The 25,642-nt window shown below is 35.6% G+C and overlaps 1 protein-coding gene and 1 long non-coding RNA gene across 10 annotated transcripts in view; one reads left to right on the top strand and one right to left on the bottom strand.

Annotated features, from left to right (window-relative positions):
- The window catches only part of LOC309665572, a 121,871-nt gene that overhangs the window by 37,930 nt on the left and 58,299 nt on the right, over nucleotides 1-25,642 (bottom strand). Inside the window, exon 4 of one of the 7 annotated variants that reach the window (XR_014266507.1) lies at nucleotides 9,296-10,808. The exons of 4 other annotated variants lie outside the window; for them this stretch is intronic. This is a non-coding gene — a long non-coding RNA (uncharacterized lncRNA). Of the gene's footprint in view, nucleotides 1-9,295; nucleotides 10,820-22,257; nucleotides 22,857-25,642 lie in introns of those variants that run through there. 2 more of the 7 variants (XR_014266509.1, XR_014266505.1) reach the window with 2 other exon arrangements.
- SKAP2 (src kinase associated phosphoprotein 2) overlaps nucleotides 1-25,642 on the top strand; it is a 192,082-nt gene that overhangs the window by 134,510 nt on the left and 31,930 nt on the right. For all 3 annotated transcript variants that reach the window (XM_082472055.1, XM_082472054.1, XM_082472053.1), the window contains 3 exons: nucleotides 3,533-3,657; nucleotides 4,528-4,591; nucleotides 4,948-5,085. In XM_082472055.1, the coding sequence (XP_082328181.1) occupies nucleotides 3,533-3,657; nucleotides 4,528-4,591; nucleotides 4,948-5,085 (327 nt within the window). The remainder of the gene's footprint in view (nucleotides 1-3,532; nucleotides 3,658-4,527; nucleotides 4,592-4,947; nucleotides 5,086-25,642) is intronic.

Genomic DNA, 25,642 nt, shown 5'->3' with positions numbered 1-25,642 from the left:
CTATAACGCTTATCACCTCTACTGAGACTTCATAAATTACATGTTCTAAAACAGTGGTTTTTCAAACATTAGTGTGTATCAAAATCACCTGGGGTGTTTGCTAAAAACTTAGTTTCCTGGACTCACCCCCGGGGAATCCTATAAAGCAAGTTCAGAGTGGTAGCCATTTCTATGTTCTTAACAGGCATCCAAGATGATTCTAACATAGGTGATTCTTGAAATACACTTTGAGAAACACCTTTCTAGGAGACAATGTGAAATGGTTGAAAAAGCAAGGTTTTAGAATCAGACTTACGTTAGGGTCCTGGCTTTTACTACTTTGGTTGTGTGGCTGTAAGCAAGTTGTTTAAGTTGTTTTTTTCCCCGTCAGTGCTGGGGATATAATAAATACCTTCTTTGTCTTAGAATTATTATAAGGTATATATGAGATTGCTGTATTAAATTTCTGGCATATAGAAGGAGTTCAGCAAATAAGGTCTGTCTTTTTGGGCTTCCCTGGTGGCGCAGTGGTTAAGAATCCACCTGCCAATGCAGGGCACACGGGTTCGAGCCCTGGTCCAGGAAGATCCCACATACTGCGGAGCAACTAAGTCGGTGCGCCACAACTACTGAAGCCCACACACCTAGAGCCGGTGCTCTGCATTTTTAAAAAAAGAAAGAAAAAAAGAAAAAAAAAAAGATCTTTTTGGCACTTAAAACCCCCAGAACACAGCTGTAAACCTAAAGCCAGTGAAAAAGTAGGAGGAAATAGCATCATTAACCTCATACATTTTGTTTTGTAAGAGATCAGAGCCAACTGCTTTTTACCTCGAACCTACTGAATTAGAATTGTGTAAAATTAAGTTACTGATTTAATAGATTTCATTATCTAGTTTCTCCTGGCAGCCTTTAGTGCTGTAGACATTAACTTCGAACAGCATTGATATAGGCAAGGTTAAAGTGTGAAATAGAAGCTGAGGAAAATTTAATAGAGGGACAAACACCTCAAAAATCCTGAGGGTATCAACATGTTGTAACATACTATAAAAACTAATACTCAAATTAATACTACTCGATCATCAAGAAAAAATTAAATTACGTTTAACAGAGTTGTTTGAAAAGTCAGGGAAGTATATATTTCAGAATGATTTCAGTTATAAAAACAAACATTTTAGAGAGTTTTGGCACTTAAAAGAAATAAACTTATGCAATTTGAGAAGTTCACTTAGATAAAATATTTTATTAGTCTACTATAGTTCTGGATAAATGAACTTATATGACCTTACTTCCCATTTGATTGGCATGTAACTATTTTTAAGTCAACAAGTGTCTTTGAAACTACCCCAGAAAGCACTGTCGAACTAGCCTATATGTAAATTGCTATAGATTGCCATGTGATGCTAAGGTTTTCTCTTTCTTCTGTGCCTTGAAGAGAAGCTAATGTAAATGGAGAAGAGCGGAGTCTTAGCATACCCATGTCTGCCCATTTTGTGTCGTGAACTTCCTATCTCACGTTGGCTAATTGGAAATATGGCTACTTTATGGTTATGGATTTGCAAAAGCTACTGAGAGTTATGAATTTTTCTTTCCTCCAACTGGTCCTTGAAAATCCTGTTTTTTTCCTGAGAAGTTTAAGGAAATCTCTCAAAAGTATCCTGTATGGCTTTGATATTTGCTTCCAACTACTTCCATTTTTTATCGTGAAAATTAAATCTTTTTGCAGTGTAGTGAATCACTGACTAATATTCCTGGAGCACTTATATCTGTACTGGGTGTGTGGGAAGGTGTGTGGGGTGTCTGTTTCAGTGGCAAAGGGGGAAAGGTCTGATACAGTGTTACTAGCTTTTGTCTCACCATACCTATAACGCTCCTTTGTTTGTTTTAAGTGCTCAGCGTAAATTTGTTGAATGAGTGAATGAATGACTTAGTTTTCTTTGAGAATTTTAGAAGAACCAACAGTGCTTAACCATTATTATTTTAATACCTTTTCCCCAGTATTATTTTTCTAGTTAGGTGTTTTGCAAAATATGTTCTGTGAGTACCAGTTCCATAAAATATTCTGTGATAAAAGGGTTCCATTGACAAAATAATTTGGGGAAATGCTGCATACTAAATCTTTCTCATAGAAATTTGATCAAATATATTAAGGGCCTCAAGAAGGCTGGACTAACAAAACCTGTTTAACTTTAATTCAACATTTCCCAAACTTATTTGATCATAGAAACCTGTTAATATCGCATAAACACACTTTGGGAAATGCTGCTCTGATTTTTATAGTTTTCATCTCATAGAGTTTATTGCAGACGTTTTCCACAAAGCAAACTTCAAATTTTGGAAATTGTTTTTTCAATTATCCAAAGAGATATAAATTATGACTAAATATGATTAGAATGTCCAGATTTAAGTCAGGAATTACTAACTCAGATTTTTTGCCTTTGATGTTTTGAACCAGATATGATCTTGATGACCTTTTAAAAATGCCTGTTACTTCAGGCATTAAATTAGTACATTTAAGAAAAGGAGATACATATTTTACGGGCACACTAAGCTGAGAGAGCCCTGCACCCCATGATATGGAAGCATTTCTATATTTCCCCTGAGCTCAGTAAAAGAGACAGTTGTCCTTACTCATGATTTTAATATTGTATGTTAATCTAGGAAGTAAACCTATAGCAGTGCCTCCTTTCTCTCAAAATTGTATAACTGGATAAAGTAGGAAAGGCGACTAATTTTATTTTTAGTTTCAGTATTAAATCCTTTGTTTTATTCCTACTTTATTGTTTTTAAAGTAATATCTGACTAAAGCTGAAGTCATCTTTTCTTTTGAATTTTCATCATACGGGATTCAAATGTGCTTTACTAGTTTAATTGTTCACTGACTGGTTAAGAAACCTACTTTTGTTTTGTTTTGGTAAGAAATGCTTCTGTACTTGCTTTACCACTCCTCTCCATTCAAATACTTTGTTTTCCCCTCACATCTTTTTATAATTAGCAGTTTTGTTTTGCTTTGCTTTTTAAATTTAGAGTTTGATTTGTACCAATTTAGGAGATTTTTAAAAAAATAAAAGTTGTGTTTTAGGGGCTTTTGCGGGGTGGGGAGGTTGGAGGGTGGTGATGAGAGGAGATAGTAGTAAATAAAAGCCCAGCAAGCTTTCAACTAGACGGGTTTTCCCACTGGCTTACCAAATCTGAAAGAGCCACGGATTTGTAGTGGGTTTGTCTAGCAAGTTCTAAGTTCCAATTCTTGGATTTTCCCTACATGAAATTGTCATATTTCCATACTTCCTTCTGAATAAGACCATTATCTGCAGACCTCTTCTTTTGGTTCCCTTAGATGTCCTTTTTAAAACCAGCCATTCCAAATAACTCTGTAATTTTAGAATTAAAAGTAATACCTAGAAATGTTACTTAAATATTATACTGTGAAAGCAATATGACCAAAAAATATTCTATCCAAAAATTTATCCAAAAAATTCTAAATAAAAGCTAATCAGCTGGATGTTTATATTCACTATAGTAAATGAAATTCTGACTTTCGTTTTGTCGTCAACAGACAAACAACAGAAAGGTGAATTTGCAATAGAAGGCTACAATGTCAGAATGAATAACACTCTTAGGAAGGATGGAAAGAAAGATTGCTGTTTTGAAATCTCTGCTCCCGATAAACGTATCTATCAGGTTGGAGTTTTTATGTTGCCTTGAAATTAAGTTGATAAAACTTCCTGATTTCATTTTTAAAGACATTAACATTTTGTTCAAACAACTCTTTCTGACATGTTAATAATAATAAAAAATTCTGGGTTTTATACATTAAACATTTGTATAAGGGGAAATCAAGTTTTTAAAAAATTCCAGATTAGTTCAAGTGATATCTTCTTGAGAGAACAGGAGATATGTAATTTATCAATTACTTCACATGTTGCGTTTTATGTCTATTTTAATGGAACTGTGTGATTTCTTAAAAGGATTACATGGCAGAAAGAATAAAATTATCAAAAGAAAAATATCAGAATGTTCATGCATATTGTATTGCTTAGACTTGTGGGAGAAAAGGAAGGCAAAGGCACGCATCAGCTCTGCAATTCAAGAGCTATCAGCCAGCATCAATATGGAATGCATGTTTAATAAGTTTCAAATATCTGAGATTGCAGTTGAAAGCCAGTTAATTAAGTTGTCAGGTAGTGTGTTGGAATCGGACAAGAACATTTTTAAGAAAGCTGTACCCAGCAGTCTAGAGAAATTCATGGGTGTCTTCTAATTGTCAAGGGCAAATTTTGTTCCTCAGTTCTGTCTTTGACATTGATGAAGAGAAGCAGCTTTTTTTCCTGCACAGCTGCCAGCTGCTGATCACAGTTTCAAATCCATCATCCTCTGCTTCAATTACATAAATTTGTCAAAATTAACTGTACTTTATAAGAAGCATCCTTGCAAGGAAAGTAGTACTAGACATGAAGAGAATTACTAATGGTCCTAAAGAAATGGAAAGAATGCAACATATACCTTTCATTATGGTGGTGATTTTTATTGCTATCGTTTGTTTTTTATTAGTTCACAGCAGCTTCTCCCAAAGATGCCGAAGAATGGGTACAGCAGCTGAAATTTGTATTACAAGGTAAGAGCAATCAATTGAACAAGTTATTACAGTCTTTAAGTACTGAATAACTGAATAAGTTGGAGTTTCATACAAAGAAACTTATTGACTTCTGTGAGAAATGACTAAAAGAACATGACTGGTATTAATACATACCATTTGCTTCAGATTAATAAAAGCATCTTTTCTGCAAGTACCATTTGGCAACTTTGAAATTCACATATTTATGCCACAATCAATTTTTTTAAATGTTTAAGTTAAGGATATAGCATATAACAATATTGTGACTTTGTAGGGCTGCATTAATTTAGGTAATAGGGTTTTGAAAACCTCTTTTGCATTCTTTAAAATTCTGCTTCCTGAAACATGTTTTGTAGATATGGGGTCTGATGTTATTCCTGAGGATGATGATGAAAGAGGGGACTTATATGATGATGTTGATCAGCCTCTACCAATCAGCAGTTCACCAGCAAGCAGCCAGCCAATTGATGATGAAATTTATGAAGAACTTCCAGGTATTTATTTATGGTGATTCATTTAAGGATTTTAGGGATTTTTTTTAATGTCATATATCATCAAGAGAAGAAAATGGTGAGCTATTAAAAACAAGGACAAAGAAAATCTTCAAAACTCTGTTTTATGAAAATGACTCTGCTCGAGGTATTTCAAGTGAGTGGCTATACTTTTATGAAAAGTGAATGGAATGTTAAAATGAAGCAGATACAGTCCTAATCTCATGGGACTTTTGGCTCATTAGCATTGTTTATGCTACATAATTTTTTAATTAAAAAATTGACTTGCCTTACAGTTTTTTCCAGCAACTCACACATCATTTTTTATTTATACATCTTGGAACTTCCATTAACCAGAAGTTCTATGCACACCCCATATGTCAACAACTTCTGCCTCATATCTTCCTCCTTGCTGTAGTGTATTGCATTGTCTTGGAGGAATATCGTTGAACTATAAACAAAGGCCTTTTGAGGCTTGAAGTTTTTGTACTTGATATTTTATCATTCTACATTTTCAGGCATGGTTTAGTGTTTAAATGCCTCAGTATCTGTTATGTAACATAAATTTAATTGTCTATTAGCTCTTTGGCTTGTAGTTTTGAGGGTCAACCTAAAACAGAAAGAACATTTAGGGAATTATTACGTTACTAATACTCTAGGTTGAAATGAGCCTTTTTCTGGTTATTAAAAAAATCAGCCATTAGAGAAGGAAAAGGGATTATAAGTAATATGTGTGATATTTAACTGACATCTCATGTAGAAAGGCTATTTTTCTTTGAATAGAACAATTTAACAACACTATAAACCTTTAAAAATGATTTAACAATACCTAAAATGTTCAAAATTAACATACAAATGTGATGTTCAATGTAGTAAGCAGAGCATAATAACTAGCACATGGATTTTAGAGTCAAAAAGTTTGAATTCTGACTATACCATTTACTAGCTCAGTGACCTTAAAAGTCAATTTTTTCATCTATAAAATAAGGATAATTTCATGAGGGGGGGGGTGGTGGTAAATGACGTCATGGATCTACAGCCCGCAGCACAGTGCTTGAGTCATAGCACCCCCACAATAAATTGTCACATCATCATCATTATTTTTTTTTTTTAATTTATTTATTTATTTATTTATGGCTGTGTTGGGTCTTCGTTTCTGTGCGAGGGCTTTCTCTAGTTGTGGCAAGCGGGTGCCACTCTTCATCGCGGTGCGCGGGCCTCTCACTATCGCGGCCTCTCACTACAGATGTTCTTCTTCATCACTTTTTTTTGGCCTGGGGCCACATAATCGTTGTAAATAACTGGTTACTCTTGAAGTAGTCTTACTTCTTGCTGTGGTACTGGAAGAAATCTAAGCTGCTCTGGTATTCCTTGCCCCTGCCTGGGATCCCAGTTGCTGTACAAAGTGATTGAGTTTGATAGAGCCTGCAACTGTGCCCCTGGGAAGGAAGCTGGTGTAGGCAGCTGTGGAATGTCTAATTCTTCTTTCTTCCCCAGTGTAACCGAGAGCCACTTCAGTGTCTGTACAGTTCAGGTTGGTCAAGTTTGAGCCACCCACTAGAAAGGGGATTTTTTTTTAGTGAAAACCCTGAAGTTGGCTCTTAGAGTTAGAGGTTTTGTTTGATTAAATATCTAAAACTAGAACAGCAACTTTTTTTCTTTCAAAAATGCTCTCTCAGGAGAAGAGTTAAGCTAATTGCTTTCACTTCTGTGAAATATGAATATAATTTTGAGAGGAGGTGAAAACAGTGGAAAAGCAGTGAACATACTTATAAACTGTTGGTATTTTTCCAGTTCTGTACAAATAACTGTGTATATCGGAAATCATACTGGTTAAATTCCCAGAATTAATTAATACTATCATTTCAACACGATTTTCTGTCCATTACATGTAGTTGAAAATTAATCCTCTTAGTTGAAAGACGAAGCATAAAATGTGTTTGAAGAAAAATCTAAGCATTCAGCATGTTACTTTAAAGCATAAAGTTCTTTTTCTGAGAAAGCAGAGCTCTTACTCAAATAAATGTATTTTTTAAATGCAAAATAAACTTGCAGTGTTTTAAGTCTCAAGAATAATAATAAGATAACATTGCTTAAAAATTGTGTTATAAACTATCCCTTGAAAAATGTTTATAATTTTATGGGAGTGTAAATAGTTTCATTGTTTTCATTGTTTTTCAGTTAGAATATTCTAACTATTACAGCAGCTTCTCTTTAATTTCTTGTTCATTAGATTTTAAGTAACTTCACAAAAGAATAGGAATAAATTTGTAAGGTTCTTTGCATTTAGGGTATTTATACATATGTAGAGAAGAATTGAGACAATGCCATTTCTAGAGAATATTAAAGACATTTGGTTTTTCTTCAAATATCCTAATGCTTTGACATCTTTTATGTCTTAGTACCTATTAGCATAGGCCAGTCATGTTTTCTTACGTGGTGATATTACTATTGCATATTTGTGTTTGCAAAGCTAATGTTTTGATCAAAGTGTGTTAAACTGTTTCATAACACAGTAATGAGTTCATTTGGCTTAGCACAAATTTCAGAAGTTACTACTCATTTTTTCATTAGAAATACAGAAGAAGGTTTTTGTTTGAATTTGAATCTCGAAAGGGGAAAGCAATACTTGGGAAATTGCTGCAGAAATCAACCCAGCTTGCTCTTCTCTTCTAGTTACTATGTCACCTGTAATTTTTTTCTATAATATCAGGAAATTCTGCAGAAATAACACAACAAAAAGATTTTTTAAGATGTAGGCTCAATAAAATCGGCCTAGTATCAAGAGTGGTAACTGCCTGTTTAGCCTATTAAATCTGTAGATTTCAGGGGAATTGCATTTGAAATTCTTCTGGCAAGTGGACAGGAGGAGAGAGGGTAGCATAAAATAGGACAACAAATTTCTAATCCCATTAAGCTATTTTTTTAAGTGTTAATTCATTCTTTTTTTAAAAAAATATTGTAATGATAGATTAAACTATTCCAAGCCAGAAAAGGATGTTTTTATTCTTTCGTCATTCAATTACATTTTAAATTTATTCAGTCCAACTATCTGCATCTAAAATGGAATATAAAGTAAATTGCAGCTATAAATTTTTTCCATGAAACTATTATATATATATATATATATATATATATATATATATATATATACCCATATTTTGAACAGTGTTTGAGTACTTAAATTTGAAGCAATCTCCAGCAAATGACATGAAAGCCAACTTAATCAATAAATAGTTACAACCCCCCCCCCAAAATATATTTTAGCTTTATTTTCTTGCTGAGTAATTATCACTCATATTACCAAGTTAATAACAAGATTATAGAAGACCCTGGAGTTTCTGGTATTAACATCATTCCTGATTTCACCAAACAATTTTTTTTCACATTCCTTCTTTGGAATGCAATGGAAAGATGCCAGTTGACTTTCACAGAATCACACATATTTAGCCTTTTAATATTGTTAGTCCAGGCAGCCTGCTGGCATTCCTTTTCCTTAAACTATGGTACTGAATTATAAAGTGTGGTGATATGGTGTCCTGTTATATGGTACGATAGATAACTAGATTATCATTTTTTGTATGGTTTCAGCTCTGAACTCTGCTGAGAGGGTTACCTGAAGTTATAGAATATAAGGAAAACATCCATAAATTAGTCACCTCACACATCTAACTGTAGGTTTATCTTTGCTGAATATAAATGTGATTTTAGGGTTCTTCATTGTTGCCTCTTTCATAATACAGCATGAAGCTTTGAGATATAATTTTGCTTGTCATGTTGCTTTTCTCTACTTTGCCGTCGGCATTGCAAACAAATTCTCTTCATTACAAGAGATGGTTTAATACATATTAAAACCCGAAACACCTGTGTGCGTGCAAAACATATATTTCTAACTGTAGAGAAATAAACTAACCTGTTTTTGCAACTTGGCGCTACCTCTGTGGTTCTCAACCACGGGAGATTTTGGCCCCCAGGGTGCATTTAATGACTGAATTCCTGGAGGCATTTTTGGTTGCCACAACTGGTTGTGTGTGTGTATGTATGTTGCAGGCATCTAGTGGGTAGGTGCCAGGGACGCTGCTAAACATCCTACAAAGCACAGGACGGCCACCACAACAAATAATTATCTGACCCAAAATGTCAATAGTGCCGAGGTTGAGAGACTCTGTTATAGAGGTATAATAGATGGCTTTTGGTTTATCACCTTTGTGTGTGTGTGTGTGTTCCAATAAAACTTTATTTACAAAAACAGGCACTCCTTGGGCTATAGTTTGCCAACCCCTGAACTTGCAGTTCTCTTCCATTTGCCTTCTGACCCATTTATATCCTGCACCTTTACAGTGCTTAGCATACAGAAGGAGCTTAATAATGATTGATTAAGCTAGTGAATTAGATGTGAGCAATAAAACCACTAGATTACAGTGTTAAAGGAGCAGAAACAAGAAGTTAATTACTAGGGGTGTAATGGTTAACGGACAAGAGGAAGAGACATTTGTTGGCAGCTTCATGGTTTGAGGTGAAGTCATTTGTGATTAGTCATCATCACAGACCTTGAACTGTGAAAGGACAAAGAATCACCAGTAGCAGTGAGATACAGAGCAAGACACTTGGCATCTGAGCCTCAATTTCCTTATTTATGAAATGAGGAGGTCATTTCCATCTTCAAGATAATACAGCAGATACATGGGTTTAAGGGAGTGAAACAGATCCGATCCAGATCCTGGCGATATGACTTGGGTTGTGGGACATTACAGCTCTCAGTTTCCTCCTCTATAACAAGGCCGATAATTCCTCCTTTAGAGAGTGATTAGGATGGTTTAGCGCAGGGTTTCTCAACCTCAGCACTGTTGACGTTCTGGGCCAGAAAATTCTTTGTGTAGGGGCTGACTTGTGCGTTGTAAAATGTTTAGCAGCATCGCTGGTCTACACCACTAGATGCTCGTAGCACCCCTATAATGTGACAACCAAAAAAGCCTTTAGACATTGCCCAGGGTTTATCACCTTTTTATCTGTGTCTCTTGAGTTGTAAAAGCCCATAACCCATGCTTCGTATGAGTTTATTTTTATGGACAAAACATAGGTTTTCTTATGTAAGTAAAGCTAGGAATAGATAGAATGGCTCTAGGTCATAAGGGACCAGCTGGACTTGTCTGTCACTGTTTACTTCAAGAGCCTGAGGAGTCTTAGAGAAATGAGAAACCCATGAAAGATTAAAAAAAAAAAAAAAAGGAAAAAAGGAGGGAAGCATTTTCTCTATTTTTAATGAGCTGCGATCTGTGAAGGGAGAGTCTTTTTTTTAATATTGTAAATATGTGTCTTTCTTGTATGGACACTTGGCTTATCCTATTCTGATAGGGTTGTTCATTTCAGGCTGAAGTGAAAGACCTATGGACGAAGGATTGGATCTTCTTAAAGGGAGTCAGGCCACCTGGGAGAATGCAGGGCCAAGCAATTCCAAGGCCACCTGGAATTTGACAGGTGGCTTTAAGAGGAGAGGAAATCCAATAATGGTGTTTCTCTTCCTTTTGGGGCCTGGATTTTGAGGAGATTAATGGGCCTGAGATGGCAGGGAAAATGGTCTCTGCTCCTGAAGGTCAACAGGGAGTCCCTGAGGGGCCCTACCGGGGGAATCAGTGAAGATGCACTCACCTGAGGGTACTGTCACACCATGCCACATCAGGTGGTTCTTTATTATTCTCTGCACATTAGATGCTCACTGGAAGAATCTTAAATATTGCTGATGGACATAAAGTTAATAAGTGAAAGTCATTCACCTTCTACTCTAAGTAAGCATTGTTAACAGTTTGATATAAATCTTTTGTCTTTTTTTAGCCCATTTACAAATATGCAATGTTTATACTTAAAAAAAGAAGAGATCCTTCTTTTCATTTACTTTCTTCTGCCTTTTCTTTTAATTCCTTTCCTTTCATTTTCTTCCTGCTTCCTTATTACCTTCTTCCTTTTCTCATTCTGTTATTTTCCTCCCTTCCCTTTTCCATTTCCATTCTTTCTTTTCTTCCTTGCTTTTACTTCTTTCATTCCACAAATATTCTTGAGCACCTGTTATGTGGCAGGCATTGTACCTAGGTGCTAGAAATCCCTCTGCATTCTTACACAGGCCTTAAATGGGTGCAGCTACACCTTCCCTTTCTGGCCCAAGCCCCTTGACTTATGACTACATCCTTAATTCCCCATGTTTATTTATGTCGTATACATATATATGTATATATACATATATATATTATTCGTGTCTCATGACATGAGTTAGTTGTTTTTGCTTTTCTGATATATGAATCCTGTCTTCTGGCAGATGGTGTCAAAACTATCTTGACACCTTCTCTCAAGGCATCCTCCACTTCCCCTCTTCCTCTCCATCTGTCTCTTATCTACTGGCTCCTCTCCCTGACCCATACACACAGAATACCTTTCTCTGTATCTGTGACCAGTAAATTGTTGTGGTTGAGCAAGGACTTTGGAGGCAAACACACATTGCTTTGAATCCCAGTTCTGCTCCTCACTATGTACTTTAGCCAAAAGAAAAGTGAACACAGAGGTAAGGTGCAGAGTCCAAGAAACAATAGTGAACATAGAAATAGGTAAAATATGTCAGTAATGTTAATTATTGATTATTTTTCAATGAGCTTTTTTTTTTTTAATTTTAAAAAGAGTTAACACTAAATATAGCTTGCAATTTTAAAAATTAGCTGGGGCAAGATGGAGATGTGGGGTAGTGCCAGTGTGCCAAGTGTTGTCTTATTCAGGAGGAAGGAGGAGAGAAATACTGAGTAATTGTAGTCTTTGTTAGGAAATGCATGTTAAAATTTCGAAGTAAGTACTAAATAAGTAGGAATGCAATCTTAGGGTTCCCAAAGCAGCAGAAGGGAAATAAAAGGTGGTCACAGAAAAAATTTTAAATCTGAAAGAAGGCAGGAAGAAAGAAAAAGGAGCAAAGAGAAAATATAGTTTAAAAAAAGCCCAAATATAAAAATAATTACAGTAAATGTAACTTGATTAAAGTAATCTATTAAAAGACAGAAATTATCACATTGGATTTTTAAAAAAAAATCTAGCAGCATTCTTAGAGGAGATAGTCCTGAAACTAAACCACATAGAAATTTTCAGAGTAAGGGAATGAAAATAGATATACCAGACAACCCTATTCAAAGAAAGCTACTATAGCAGTGTTAACATCAGATAATGTAGAATGTAAGGCATAAAGCAATAATAGGACTACAGAATGTCAGTATATAATAATAGTAAAAGAAGATAAAGTTTAAGTGCATCTGACTATATAACTTTGAAGCCTATAAAGAAAAAACTTATAAGACAAGTTTGACAAATCCTCAATCACCGTGGGAAATTTTCACATACCACTTTTAGAAACTGATAAACCAAGGAGGAAAAAATTAGTAACTATATGGAAGATTTGAACCAAAAAATTTTTTTAAATTGATTTAATCTATCTAAAAAGATATATGTTCTTTTCAGTGCACATAGAATATTCATGGAAATTGACTATAGTATATAAGTTCATAATTGAAATATCAACAAATTTCAATGAATCTATATCATACAGACTATGTTCCTTAACTACAATGAAATTTAGTTAGAAGCAGCACTAAAAAGATAGCTTAAAATACCCAAGCTCCTGTTTGGAGCTAAAAAATAAATTTCTGAATAGCTCATGAGTTAAAAGAAGAAATCACAAAGGAAATTACAAAATATGTAGTTCTGAAAGACAATGAAAATAGTACAGATAAAAACTTGTGGCATGGTACTTTGAACCATATCTAGAGAGATATGGTGAGGAATAAGACAAATGAGAAAATTAATCCCTAATGAACTTGAGATGAGAGAACAATTTGAAAAAAAGACTATAAAATAAATACGTTTAAATGATTAAAAAGATAAAGGAAAGAACAGAAACTTTAACAAGAGAAAAAGATACTATGGAAAAAGGACCAGATTTCTTTTTTAATGAACCAAATCGAATCACTAGAAATTATTGATGGTTTGGAGTATTTAACCACCAAATTCTAAATTTTCAGACTCACATATTTATGTTTACATTGCCTAGGGAACCATTAGAATACATATTAAAAATTATGAACCAGAAGGTAAATAAATGTCAACCACTCTAGTCATACTAAAATGCTAACATTAATAAAGCAAGGAGAAAAATCACACTAATGGAGCTAGGCTATTAAGATTTTTCTGTGAACCTTAGATGAAGAATCCTAAAAGTGTGCCAGAAGGTCAGGTATTCACACTACAGGTTTTGTATCTATACATAAGTGAGTACTTTACCTTTTAACATCGAGAAATCTCAACAATTATTTTCAAGGCATAGCTTCTCATCACCTTTGTATCAGACTTTTTAACTGGAGTCTTCATTCTGCCGATATGATTTGCCTCCCATGTAGAGTATAAACAGATCAGAGCTCGCTTTTGTTTTTAATTCTTCTATGCTTTCATCAGGTAGAATATGATAAAGTTTGTTGTAGCTTCACAGAAAGTCATTTACTTCTTTAGGTACCCCCCCAAAATCGCACACACACACACACACACACACACACACACACACACACACACACGCACATCTGTATACCTACATGAACATACATCTGTAGAGACAGTCTGAAGCAGGAGAGCATCAAGCTTCACTATTTTTGCAGATAGGTCAGCTGGGAATATTAGCTTTCTAGGAATCCTCAAGTTGCTTAGTTTAAAGCAGTGATTAATAAGAATAGACAGGTTCAACAAAATGTCAGTGATAAATATAAGCACTCTTCATATCTGGCCTCAGCAAGTGCTGCAGCTAAGCAATGAAAAGCCTTCAACGAAGTGGGGGAAAAAATCCAGTCCAACTTAATTAAGCTCAAGTGAAATTTGACCTTGATTTTGTTTCAAATAAAACATTCTTCTATAGATTTGTCGCTCTTCATTAGAACTTCTTTAGAATTCTTACGAAGAAATGACAACTCCTTATACCTACTTATCCGTTAGTCCCTTTGTCCCCTATTACAGGAGTTGAGATGGGGTGGAAAATTTTTCTCATAGACGAATAAGAAAGTTCATTTGCAGAGTGGTATTTTGGAGCTCTCATTGGAACCAGATCCCAAATCTCCTGCCTCCTCGTCTGGGCCTCTTTCCACATTCCTGATCACAGTTCAAGGAGCCACAGCTTAACTTTGCTTCTTTCTCTTTTGCATTAAAATTCTTGGGAGAGCTCTCTTTGGTCTCTGTCTCCATTGTCTCTTCTCCAGCTCACTCCTAAGCCCTGGCAATTTGATTTTCTCTCCTGATCCCTTACCTCAAACAGCTCCCTCAGAGTCACCAGACTCTCCCAGTCATCAGTCTCTATCCTCAAATTCATTACTGGAAATTTTGTTTTACTGGACACCCCTTTCTTTTGGAAACTGTCTCCTTCTTTGGCCTTTCCCATTTTTAGTTGTTACATATAATATTTATAAATAAGCATCTTGGCCCTGTTTTAGATTTCCTCATTTCCTGATGCTTGCTAATTGTTTCAGATTGTTTTCCTATTTACCCTTTATTTCTTTAATGGTAGAGCTTTTGGTTTCTACTTTATCTTTTCTTATTTTCTCATTATATGTTCTTATTATTATGCACCTAATTAATTGATTGAAAAAAATATTTTTTGGAAACCTCTATTACATGCTAGATTCTGTTCTGGCTGTTGGGAGTTTAGGCATAAAAAGGACAGATCATAGTAAGTGCTACAAAGATAAGTGGATGATGGGAAAAGAGCGACTATTTTATACTCTGTGGTCAAGGAAGAGGTGACATTTAAACTGAAACCTCTTGGCTAAAACTGGTACATAAATGCAAAAAGCCAAATGAAGCACCTTCTAGGCACAGGGGACACCGAGTGCCAAGGCCCTGAGGCTGGAGAACGCTGAGGTGTTCAGGAACCAGAAAGGAGGGCCAAAGGTATCCCTACAGAGAGAGGTTAGAATGAAATTGGAGAGCTAGGCAAAAGCCAGGTCAAGCAGGACCTCTGCAGGCCAGAAGTGATGTTTAATGCAGTCTCATGTGCATAAATGACACCTGAAAAATGTGTGCTGAGTTACTAAAGTGAGGCTGACGTGTTTAATTATGTGAGGTTGCCCATGTACATCAAAAGCTATCCAATGGTCCTATATGATGAAAAATTTGGATTTGAAAACTCTTTCTCTCTTTACACTCTCTCCCTGGGCAACTTTGTACCTTCAAGTATGATTACATGTACAGGCATATGGTTGGAGCAAAGTAAAACATCTTCACTGAGTAGCTAGTGATTCTGCCTCTAAAACCTCATCCATCGCCAGCTCTCTACTCACTCAGGCTTTGATGATTTCTTACCTGCAACGTTACAAGAGCTCCTAAGTGCTCTCCCTACTTCCTGTGTGTGTGTCTCTCTCTCATCAAACAACCCAATAATCTATTCTACACACTGCCAGCAGATTGATCTTCCTAAAACACAGCATAGTCAAATTAATCCCTTGCTCAATAACCTTTATGGGTCTCCACTGCCGAGTTTGGTCAGTCCCAAACCCCTTCCATGATCTGACTCACATTAACCTTTCCAGTCACATTTGTGCCGCTTAGACCCCTTATGCTCCAGACAGACTGAACTCTTAACCACTCTTTATTCCTGCTCTGTGCTTCGCCTCAGTGCCTCCATCACTTACATTGCACTAGGTGCCTTGTACTAAATCAAGATGTTGAGCTAATAAAGTAATTAAAGGACAAAAATTCTGTCAAATAGCATATAGATAAAACTTCTGGTTGATTAAGTTTTTCATTTTTCTATCCAAAAAGTTCACAATCAACTCTAACGTATTTTCTAATATATTTCATTATCTACAAGATACAGAGTGGATACTGAGATGATGAATAGCACTTGTCCTCAAATATGCTATAATTTAATCAGAGAAACAGGTATATGAATATCTAACTATAGAAAAACCCCAAACTAAACATATATAGATAGAAAGATCTATCAACATTATCTGTCTGTCTACCTATCTATCTATCCCACACTCGTACCAATCCCAAAGTCCAGTAAAATTACTGTATACCTTGTCCATATTTTCCCTATCCACACTTATGTAGAACCTTTATAGTCACCCATCAGGAACAATGAAAATACCTTTGTTGATTCTGTATATTCCTTACACAGTTGTATTGTATTGGTTTAAATAGTGTTTTCTCTAAACCTGTTTAGGTGAATCATTTACAGTTATTCCATTATAAACAATTAAAATACCCTTGAAGGTTATGTGTATCTATTGGGCACAGTACAGTATTTTTATAGGTATAGAATGGTATATTACTAAACACAGTGTAGTATTAACATGTCCTCTACCATTCTGAGTGTTATCACTTTTATCAGGAATATCTCATCTGATGTTGAGACAATATATATATATATAAAAGAATTCAAAACCTCCTGTATAAGCTGATTAATACTTTTTCATTTAATGGGGAAAATATTTTCAAGAAAAACAGAATTTAGAAATTGAATAGCTCTCTACTGCCTGTAGGATAAAGACCAAACACCATACTTTGGCATCAAAGGTCTTCTACATGCTGACTGAAACATTCTAGTTCAGTCCCTATTACACTGCACCAACTCTCCAATTTCAACAAACTGACTTTTACTCTTCATTCTCCCCAAACATCCGCTACTTTTCCAGCCTCACATTTTTGTTCATATACTCCATCTCTATGGAGTGTTCTCAGTTCAGTTTCTAACCAGTTCCTTCCCACTTTCCAGGCCCACATCAGATCCCATCTCCCCAGAAAGCCTCTTCTGCCCATCTCAGCATGAAGTGACCTCTGCTTCTCTGAACTTCTATAGCACCATATATTTGAAAATTAATGACACACAGCTTGATGGCATTTTTTATATTGCTATCTACTGTTCTGTAAATCTGATATTCATATTTTACTTTTCATGGGATTAGTTATTCAGCAAACAAACAAATGGATGGATCATTATAACTTATCTTCATTATATTTACAAGCTCCTCAAGGGCAGGGATCAAACCTCGTGTTTCTTGGCACCCCCAGATTACTTAGACAAGTGCCTTCCTCATACGAAGCCAATAAATAATACCTGAATAATGTAGTCTTTAGCTAGAGGGCCCTGTTAGTTAAAGTCAGAGAAATCCTTTCTCTATGATGATTCTTTTCCTAATAATACCAATTACTACAGAATCCTAAAAGAATGATTGTACTAAACAGAATACTATCAGTGGTGTATTGAAGTATGACTGATCTTCCAAAACCTCATTAAAATCTAACATTACTTTTCCAGTGAGCATAATCTCAAGTAAATAAACTTGTGAAATGTAATGCATTGAGTGATGAAAAGGTCTAATATCATCAGTCTTCTGTGCCATTAAAGATAGATCATCTACTGTGAGCAACAGGACCCACTTGAGTTACCAGTTCCCTATGGTAGGTTAGTCATCTTAAGCAAGACATTTCCCAGGAAATGACATTCTCCTTTGCTTCCACTCATTCATTAATGACCACAGGTAGAGTAGGTCTAAAGAGCACAGGATCAGAACTATGATTTTTTAAAAGCTGACATCGCAAGGACAAAAACCAGAGGACTTAAAGTAACTGGTAAGAAAATAATGAGCTTCATGTTTAAAAATAAACTCAGATCTGGAAAGTTGCACAAGCAGCTTAAAGGACAGTGAAACAAAGGTTAAGAATTAATGATTAGATAGATGCTTGGGGAAAGTGTTTAAAAATGCTCTTTCAAGCCACTACTTGGATTCAGTGGGCATTGGAGGAGTCACTGGAGGGTCTAGGACAGAGGAAGGCTGTGGTCAAGATTCAGCTTGCTCACTCCCAGTCCCAGCTGTGACTTACATTATCCCTTTGTTTCCTTCTCCACTCCACACCCTTTCCTTCAATTAAGCGAGCTCCTTTGCTCAGCCCACTGTTTACATGTCCTGCTCCCGATTTCACATTGCCTATTACGCTCTGTCATACACCAGATAACCTCATTTCACCTCCCTGGGCAGCCTATGTTTTCTTTCACAAATTACCTTACGTCTAAGTTCTTCCTGGAAACCTAGCTTGATTAAGTGGGTCAAGGTGAAGGTCATCTATACTCATAATAAAATATAATCTCTCCCTATATTGCTTAAGACATAACTGTAAGAGACAGTAACCCCCAAACATGTAGATATACATGTGTAGGCACTTTAAAATATGTGCATTTTGAGCCTAGTTGTTTATTTAATATTTCCTGAGAGCCCAACATTAATTTGAAGGTATTCTGAAGCAATCATTTAAATTTTTAATAAATGAACTGAAAAGGGTGAAGCAAATGCAACATGAAATGAGAAAAAAGAAAAAACCCCAACTTTTATGTAAGCAATTCATTATTCATGCAACAATTAGTATTAATTATTCATGCGGCAGATATTTATTAGACAGCTATTATATGTCAGGCACTGTGCTAGGCACTGGGGAATGCAGGGTTGACCAATATAACTCAGAGTTTGTTAAATAGAAATATAAAATATAACAAATACTCAATAAGGAATAGTTTTGAAAAGTAATTGGAGACTAAAAAGAGCCTGATGAGAAACAAAGATCAAAGCCAAGTCTATGCCAGTAGATGAGATATCTGAAAAGACCCCTTCATTCAGTGCTACCCATACTCAATGAGCAAAATGTGGTTCTGAACACCACCTAAAGAGCATTCTGAAGATGAAAGTAAAATGATTAAGGTCAGGGAGACCTTAAACGAAGACCCTTAAAAAAACGTTTAGATGAGGTAACTTGGTATATTTGGAAGAGGCCAGATTATAACATATTCATGTCATGGGGAAAGAGGGGAATTTATATTCATGAAAGGATTTAAGAAAGAGTTAACAAGAAAGACTTTTAACAACAACTGCCAAGTCCCCTCAGCATTTAAACCTATTTCTTTTTTTTTTTTCCCCCAACAACAACAAAAAAAGACTTTCCAAAGGAAATGGTGGAAGAAACCCCATTGCTTGAGACATTAAAAACCAGATGGTCCAAAGCCCCAGAAAATATTCACGTGGGATCAATCCTTCACTGGGTGAAAGCAAAGGAACCAGACCAGTGCAATTTGTGTTTTGAACACAACTCTAGCTTAGCAGTGCTAGGAAAATAAAGATTTACTTTTCCTTGAACTTTTCCTTAATTTCTTAGCTCTCCTCTGTGCTCTCACAGCACTCTGTGTTGACTTGTATTAGAGCTGGCAACACCGGGATTGCCTGTTTACTTGGGCGTCTCTTCTGCTAGCTCCAAGTATTGCGAGTTTATCAGATTTTCTTCCTGCCCCTGCAGGAGTGCTGTGTGCCCTGGGTTCTGGAAATGCTCCTCCACAATGGTTTTGCATTTGCTTCTGCCAGAGCCCCAGGAGTTTCACAATTTTTATGTTAAATTTCTTGGCTTGAACATACCACTTGAGGATAGTATATATTTGGATCTCACGTTGTACAGGCATGGGGTTTTGATTTCTCACAGGAAACCCTTCCCCTCCCCCTCTGACCACCACCATCCAGAGCGCTGGGAAGACAAAAAGCTTCCTTGTGGCTTCCCTAGGCTGGTGGGGCTCTTGCTTCCAGCTCCTTGCTTCTCATGGGCCCAAGGCCATGTCTCCTGTATCTGTGAAGATGTTAAACCTCCAGCCTCAACCTCACCCTGTAAATGGCCAGTATTCCCCTTTGAGTAAGTGGGGAGAGACAGGTCTGTTTCAGCCTGGTTGACCATATTGTTAAAGTTGAATTCCTAGTTATAAGTAATCAGTTACTACAAAACCACTGCAGTAGAGACTTAGCTTAATTTTAAGTGTTTGATTTATAAACTAATTCAAGTCAAATAAACAAAAATTTGAGTATATACTATAGGCAAGATTCCATGCTGGGAGTCTAATATCCTGTCTTCTGAGTACTAATGGGCTTTATACTCAATATTAATTACTTCTTGACAAGAAATTTTGTTGAATTTATGACAGAAGAGATCTTAAATGGCTGCTGAATTTATGAAGTAAATGATCCTATTCCTATTTAGGGAAAAAATGACATTTGTATATGTAGAGAATTACTCAAAGTAGAGATCTATCCAGATCCAAATGTATACTTTGGTTTTACAAGCTAACAATAATACATATTTGCATTTGAGGTCATGTCAGATGAGGTTAACTTGGTTATATGAGAGTATGTCTTAAAAATGGAGCTGGCATTCCAATCAAATGAAGTCCTTCTAATTTAAATAATGTATTTTATTCCTATGCCGATCAATCATTTTCTCTCCCAGAAAGTCAAACCAGTTTTTGCACTATTGATTTGCAAAACTTACGTGACATAAACATTATGTGACAGAAGTTGTTTGTTACTAAGAGAGAGGATATCACCTCACAGAAACTTGTCATCTGGAAATAGGGAGAATCACACAAAGTAATTTTGTTTGTATCATGGCTTTTTCACTGTTGGCTACATTTGTGACAGCTGATTTCATATTAAATATTAACAGAATTTTGTTTATGCTTGAATGTGCTACAGTAGGATGTAGATTTTACTCAGAACCTTCCTGGTTACAAAGTGTATCATTCCAGTAAATTATACACTTGTGGGCCAGTTATAAAGACCATAGATGTTATGTATCTAAGAAAATTGGGCTACCACTTCGGTGTCAAAATTTTGAAGTTTTATTTTACCCTTGAATCCTATAAAGTTATTGTTTTTGGAGATCAGAAGTGGTAAATTATTGGGAATTTCATTTGGTACAAACTAATAGAAACAGTTGTTATCAACAGGCATAGCTTTAGGAAATCATGGATATTAATATAAATTGTGTGATTATAATGAATAAGCTTTGGAAACAGCTAATTGATTGCTGGAAAGAGTTGTTGGACTTTTGATATAGGAAGCAAATTAGAGTTTATATTCCTCATTTTCGAGAACACTAATACAATGAAAAAAATCGGTATGTTTATTTATGTTTCTTGCAGTGGCATAAAAAGTCTTATTAGTAAATTTTTATGTAATTTTAGTGACATATATTTTTAAAAACCCTAACTGAATTGAGTTGAATCTTTCACGTTTGTGATGTGTGTCTACGATTTGTTTTGTTTTGATATTACTTTTCAATATATGAATATACCCATGAGACAGCCTCTTGCTGAATTTTTGGTCACTGTGTCATCAGTGCTATGAGTGCACATTGTCAGTTGTTTAAACATTGTTGAATCCACTGTGGCCTGGCAAGAAGCATCTGGGAGCCAGACTTTTCCTGTGGACACGTGCCAAGTAGTGTATTGTATTTCTTCACTGAAGTGAACTATATTGAGATAATTTTTCTTCTTGAGTTTTTTAAATTCAGAAATTATTTTCTAAGCTAGGGGAAGATCATATGATAAAACTGTTTATAACTACCTGAATTCTATAATAGCTGGTCAAGAATTACTTTTATTTAGTTAGAGTAGGTATAAATAAGTCATTCAGTTAAACTACATTCAGATAGTTAACATTATTCTCCTAATTAGACCATTCCGGAAGGTTCACCTGTCATTTCATGTATTCTCTTTAAATCAGTGATTTACTCTAAGGAAGGACAAATAGACATTGAATGCCCCTATAGGTACTATAGATGGGCATGCCATTAAATTTACGTGTTTGATTGTGTTTTTTAATTAGATAGAAATAAACCCTAAATTGCATTCTTACTATATACAATTATAGCATAACATCAGTCTTAACTAAAAATTGTCAGGAAAAGTTTGTAAAATGTCATATTTAACTTTAAAGAAATATCTGAGTAGTTGTGGATTGGGGATGAGAAAACAAGAATACTTTGTCACACTGGGAAATAGGCTAGGGGTTATTAGTCTTGGAGCACAGACACTGCCTGGACTCTAGGCTCCTAAGGTGACAGGGATTTGTCTTTCCAGAATGGATAAGGTGATTCCATCTGCTACCCTGGGACGCTGTTGTGTGAGACCTTAAAAAAGTAAAATCTGGTTTGTCCACCATGTACATTAAAAATACCCTGGCTCTTATATACAAGAGCAGACCTATTGTTTATGTTGGCCTTATGTTTGCAATCTCAATAAGAGACACTTTGCAAATGAGAGTTCATCCATACCTTTAGGGGCCCAAAACAGCAAGTGTGTTGTTTTTTTAAGCTCAAATTTTTATTCTTATGTACTTTGAAGAACATCAAGTACTGTTTTGCAGGAATGAACATCAAGAGCTCCATCAGATGAACTTTGTGTGGCTAACCTCCCCTTCTTTCCCCTACAGGTTCTACCTTGCTTCTTTTGGCAACTCCTCTCTATAGAAATATTCTAGTTTTAGAAGATCTCTCATTTTCTAGGCCCTGTAACATATTTTATCATAAATTTGTGTGTCAAAAAAATACCTCTCACCTTAGAATTGAAAATGCTTTAAAAACATAATTCTGAAAGTCTATATATAGTGCCTCATAGGTACATGGAAATTTGTATTTTGAGAATGCCATTCTTTTGTACTATGTAAAGTGTTTTTAATTTGCTGCATTTTTCATGTCTTATCGCAGTCAGATCTAGTGAGGAACTATAGCTATTTTATTCAGGATTAATCAATCTTCTTGGGCTCCTGGCTAGGACAGAAGCTGCTCTCGGCTCTGCTTGCTTCAGGGCTTGGCCTTATTCTGTTTTCTCATCATATTCAGTCTCTGAGAGGGAGGTAGGTGATGGGAGATGATTTTTCCATTTTCAAGCTGCCTTCCAACTGAAAGAAAGATGGAGGGGGCAAAAGCCAAGCTTTTCACTTTCTGTGGCCATTACAAACTTGACTCTTCTCCTCTTTTTCAGCAGTGTACACTATTTTTCAAGGGAACTATTTTTTTTTTTTAAGACTGTCAGAGTTAGCCAAGTTATTTTGTCATTGAAGAGTGTTAAAAGTAAGAATATATGTCTATATGACATCGTGAATATTAACTTTCTCATAAGTTGAATGTTATGGCAATATGTTAAAGTGCTGTTTAATTAACAAATAAGTGATCTATGCAACAAGGTCTTACATTGAATGAGAAGAAAAAGTGTAGTGCTTCTGAACTTGGGCTCTGGAGGAAGACTGCCTGGATTCAAATCCTGACACTACTTCTTATAGCTGTGTTATGCTGAGCAAGTTACTTAAATGTTTCTATGCCTGTGTTTCTTCATCTGAAAATGGGAATAACAGCAATACCTTCCTCACAGGGTTTTGAGGATTGAGTAAGATTTCTTTGTATAGTGTCATGGCTAGCATGGTGCTTGGTACACAGTACATTCTTAGATTATCATGACAATCACTGTTGTTAAAAATCTTCTATGCACTGGGCATTCAACTTTTTCATTCTCACAATAATTATCTAAAGTAGATTTTGTATTTCTGTTTTCCAGATTGAAAATTGAGGCTCAGAGAGTTTAATTAGCTTGCCTAAGTTTATACAGCTGGTGAAAGAAGATAATGTGAACTTCAGGAATATGAACTTTATTTGCATTTCTGTAGTTCCATTGTATCTTTTGGGATTAATATGGGATTAATTTCTGATTCCATTATGATTGATTTTATTAATTATATGATTATTTAGTATTATTTAGTGAAGTATGCCTATATTTAGAAGTTTAAAAGGCAAGTGATATTTGAAGACAAAGGACGGGGGGATTGAGAGTGACTCTCTTCCCACCCTCTCAGCTTCTTATGTCTGGGACACACAGAGCCAGGGATCAGGATAGTTAGGGTTTTTTTTAGTATTTAGCAACAAGGAATATTCAACTAAGAGTAACTGACACTGAGAATATGGAGAGGGTAGAAAAGCAATAAACAGTCATTACCATTGCCTCTTTTTCTTTCTACTATTTGATATAGTTTAAGTGTGGAAGTAGCATATTAAAAAATGAGTGAGACTGAAGGACATAGGAAATAAATAGGGAAACTGCTGCTATACCCAGATTTAATTGTGGAAAAAATTAGACAAAAGCAGTTGTCATCTTAGAATCCATCATAGCCAGTGAGGAAAAAAACTGGCCTCCGCCAGACATGTTTGCCTAGACTTTAGGAAGGCAGATTTCAGAAAACTCGGAGAAAAAATAGGCACAATGTATGGTATTAAAGACAAGTGTTTTAAAATACCATTTAATATCAAAGGATCTCAATGGGGAAAAAAAAGGGAGAGAAACTAAAATATATCATTGTGCTAGAATCTATCCAATGAATGTAACTTTTAAAGAGATATATATTAACCATTGAAATGGCCAAATAACCAAAGAAAATATGAAAATAGATGAAATTTATAAATTATGCTAAAGACAACAAAAGGTATATAATTGCTATCTGGTTTTGTTTGTTTTTGAAATTATTAGGGGCAATAATTCAAAGAAAACAATTTAGTTTTTATTTTATTTGCTCCCTTCTGTCAAGAATTATCCTCCAACTGATAAGATTGGTAAGAGGTAACAGAAGCCCAGGATGGGCAAAGAGATTCTAATAGAATACCCAGCTAACCCAAATCCGTTTAGTTTTTATTCAACAAATTTTCATGGAAAACAGTTTTTTGTTCTAGCCGCCCCCCCCATGTTAGGCTGTTGTAATGTAAATATACCCTTGGGGTGTTCACACTTGGAGGCAAGTAGACTAGTAGACAAATATTTATAATACTCTGTACTAACTAAGGCTGTGAGAGCAGAAAGGGGGGAGTGGCCAGCTGCCTGGAGGGATTTGGGAAAAGCATCCTAAGTTGGGGGACATTTGAGCCCTGTCTTCAGGATGAGTAGAATTTAATTTGTCTTCTGACCCAGATAAGACTTTGAAGCGGACTCCAGAGAAACGACTAAAATAAGGTGTCCGAGAGAGTCTTTTATGTCATAAAGAAGATGAAATAATGATTCTAGAGTAGAACCCAACATGGGTTCAAGGAAATGATAGACATATAACAAAGACAATACCTTTAGTGAGGCATTTGGCCAGAATTCTTATGAAATATTTATAGATATAAAGACCATTGGATAACTGACTATACAGCAGTGCCCAAAGGGTGTTGACCAGTTGATTTTGTGATCACCTTAGGGCTTAATTCTCAGCATTGTCATACTGTCATGTTCATGAATGCCTTGGGTAGATATATACAGGCTATGCTCTCAATAGACCAAAATCGTGGCTCAAATCTAACAGGATGAAGTATGATAGAATATCACACTTGTCCCAAAAATCTAGTTGCCCAAGTATGAGAAAAGAAAGACTTTGCCCCACAGAAAATGGGAAGAACACGGGATTTTGGTCAACAGCTCAATATGAGTCAACAGTAATTTGATTCAATCCTCAGATTGTGTGCTTCGGGAGTATAAAATAATTACCAAACAGTGTTCTGGGTTAGCAAGATATCAGTTTTTTCATGTTGTGGATCAACAATATTTAGATTTTTAATTAAAACCACCCTAGAAAGTACAGGGCAGCAATTCTCACACTTTTTAATCCCAGGAGGCCTTTTCTGTTTGTTTGCGTTTTTTGTTTGTTTGTTTGCTTGTTGTGATGGT

This window comes from Balaenoptera physalus (assembly GCF_965194825.1).
Source record: "Balaenoptera physalus genome assembly, chromosome: 8".
Taxonomy (NCBI): Eukaryota; Metazoa; Chordata; class Mammalia; order Artiodactyla; family Balaenopteridae; genus Balaenoptera; species Balaenoptera physalus.
This window is presented reverse-complemented; position numbering and strand designations above follow the sequence as displayed.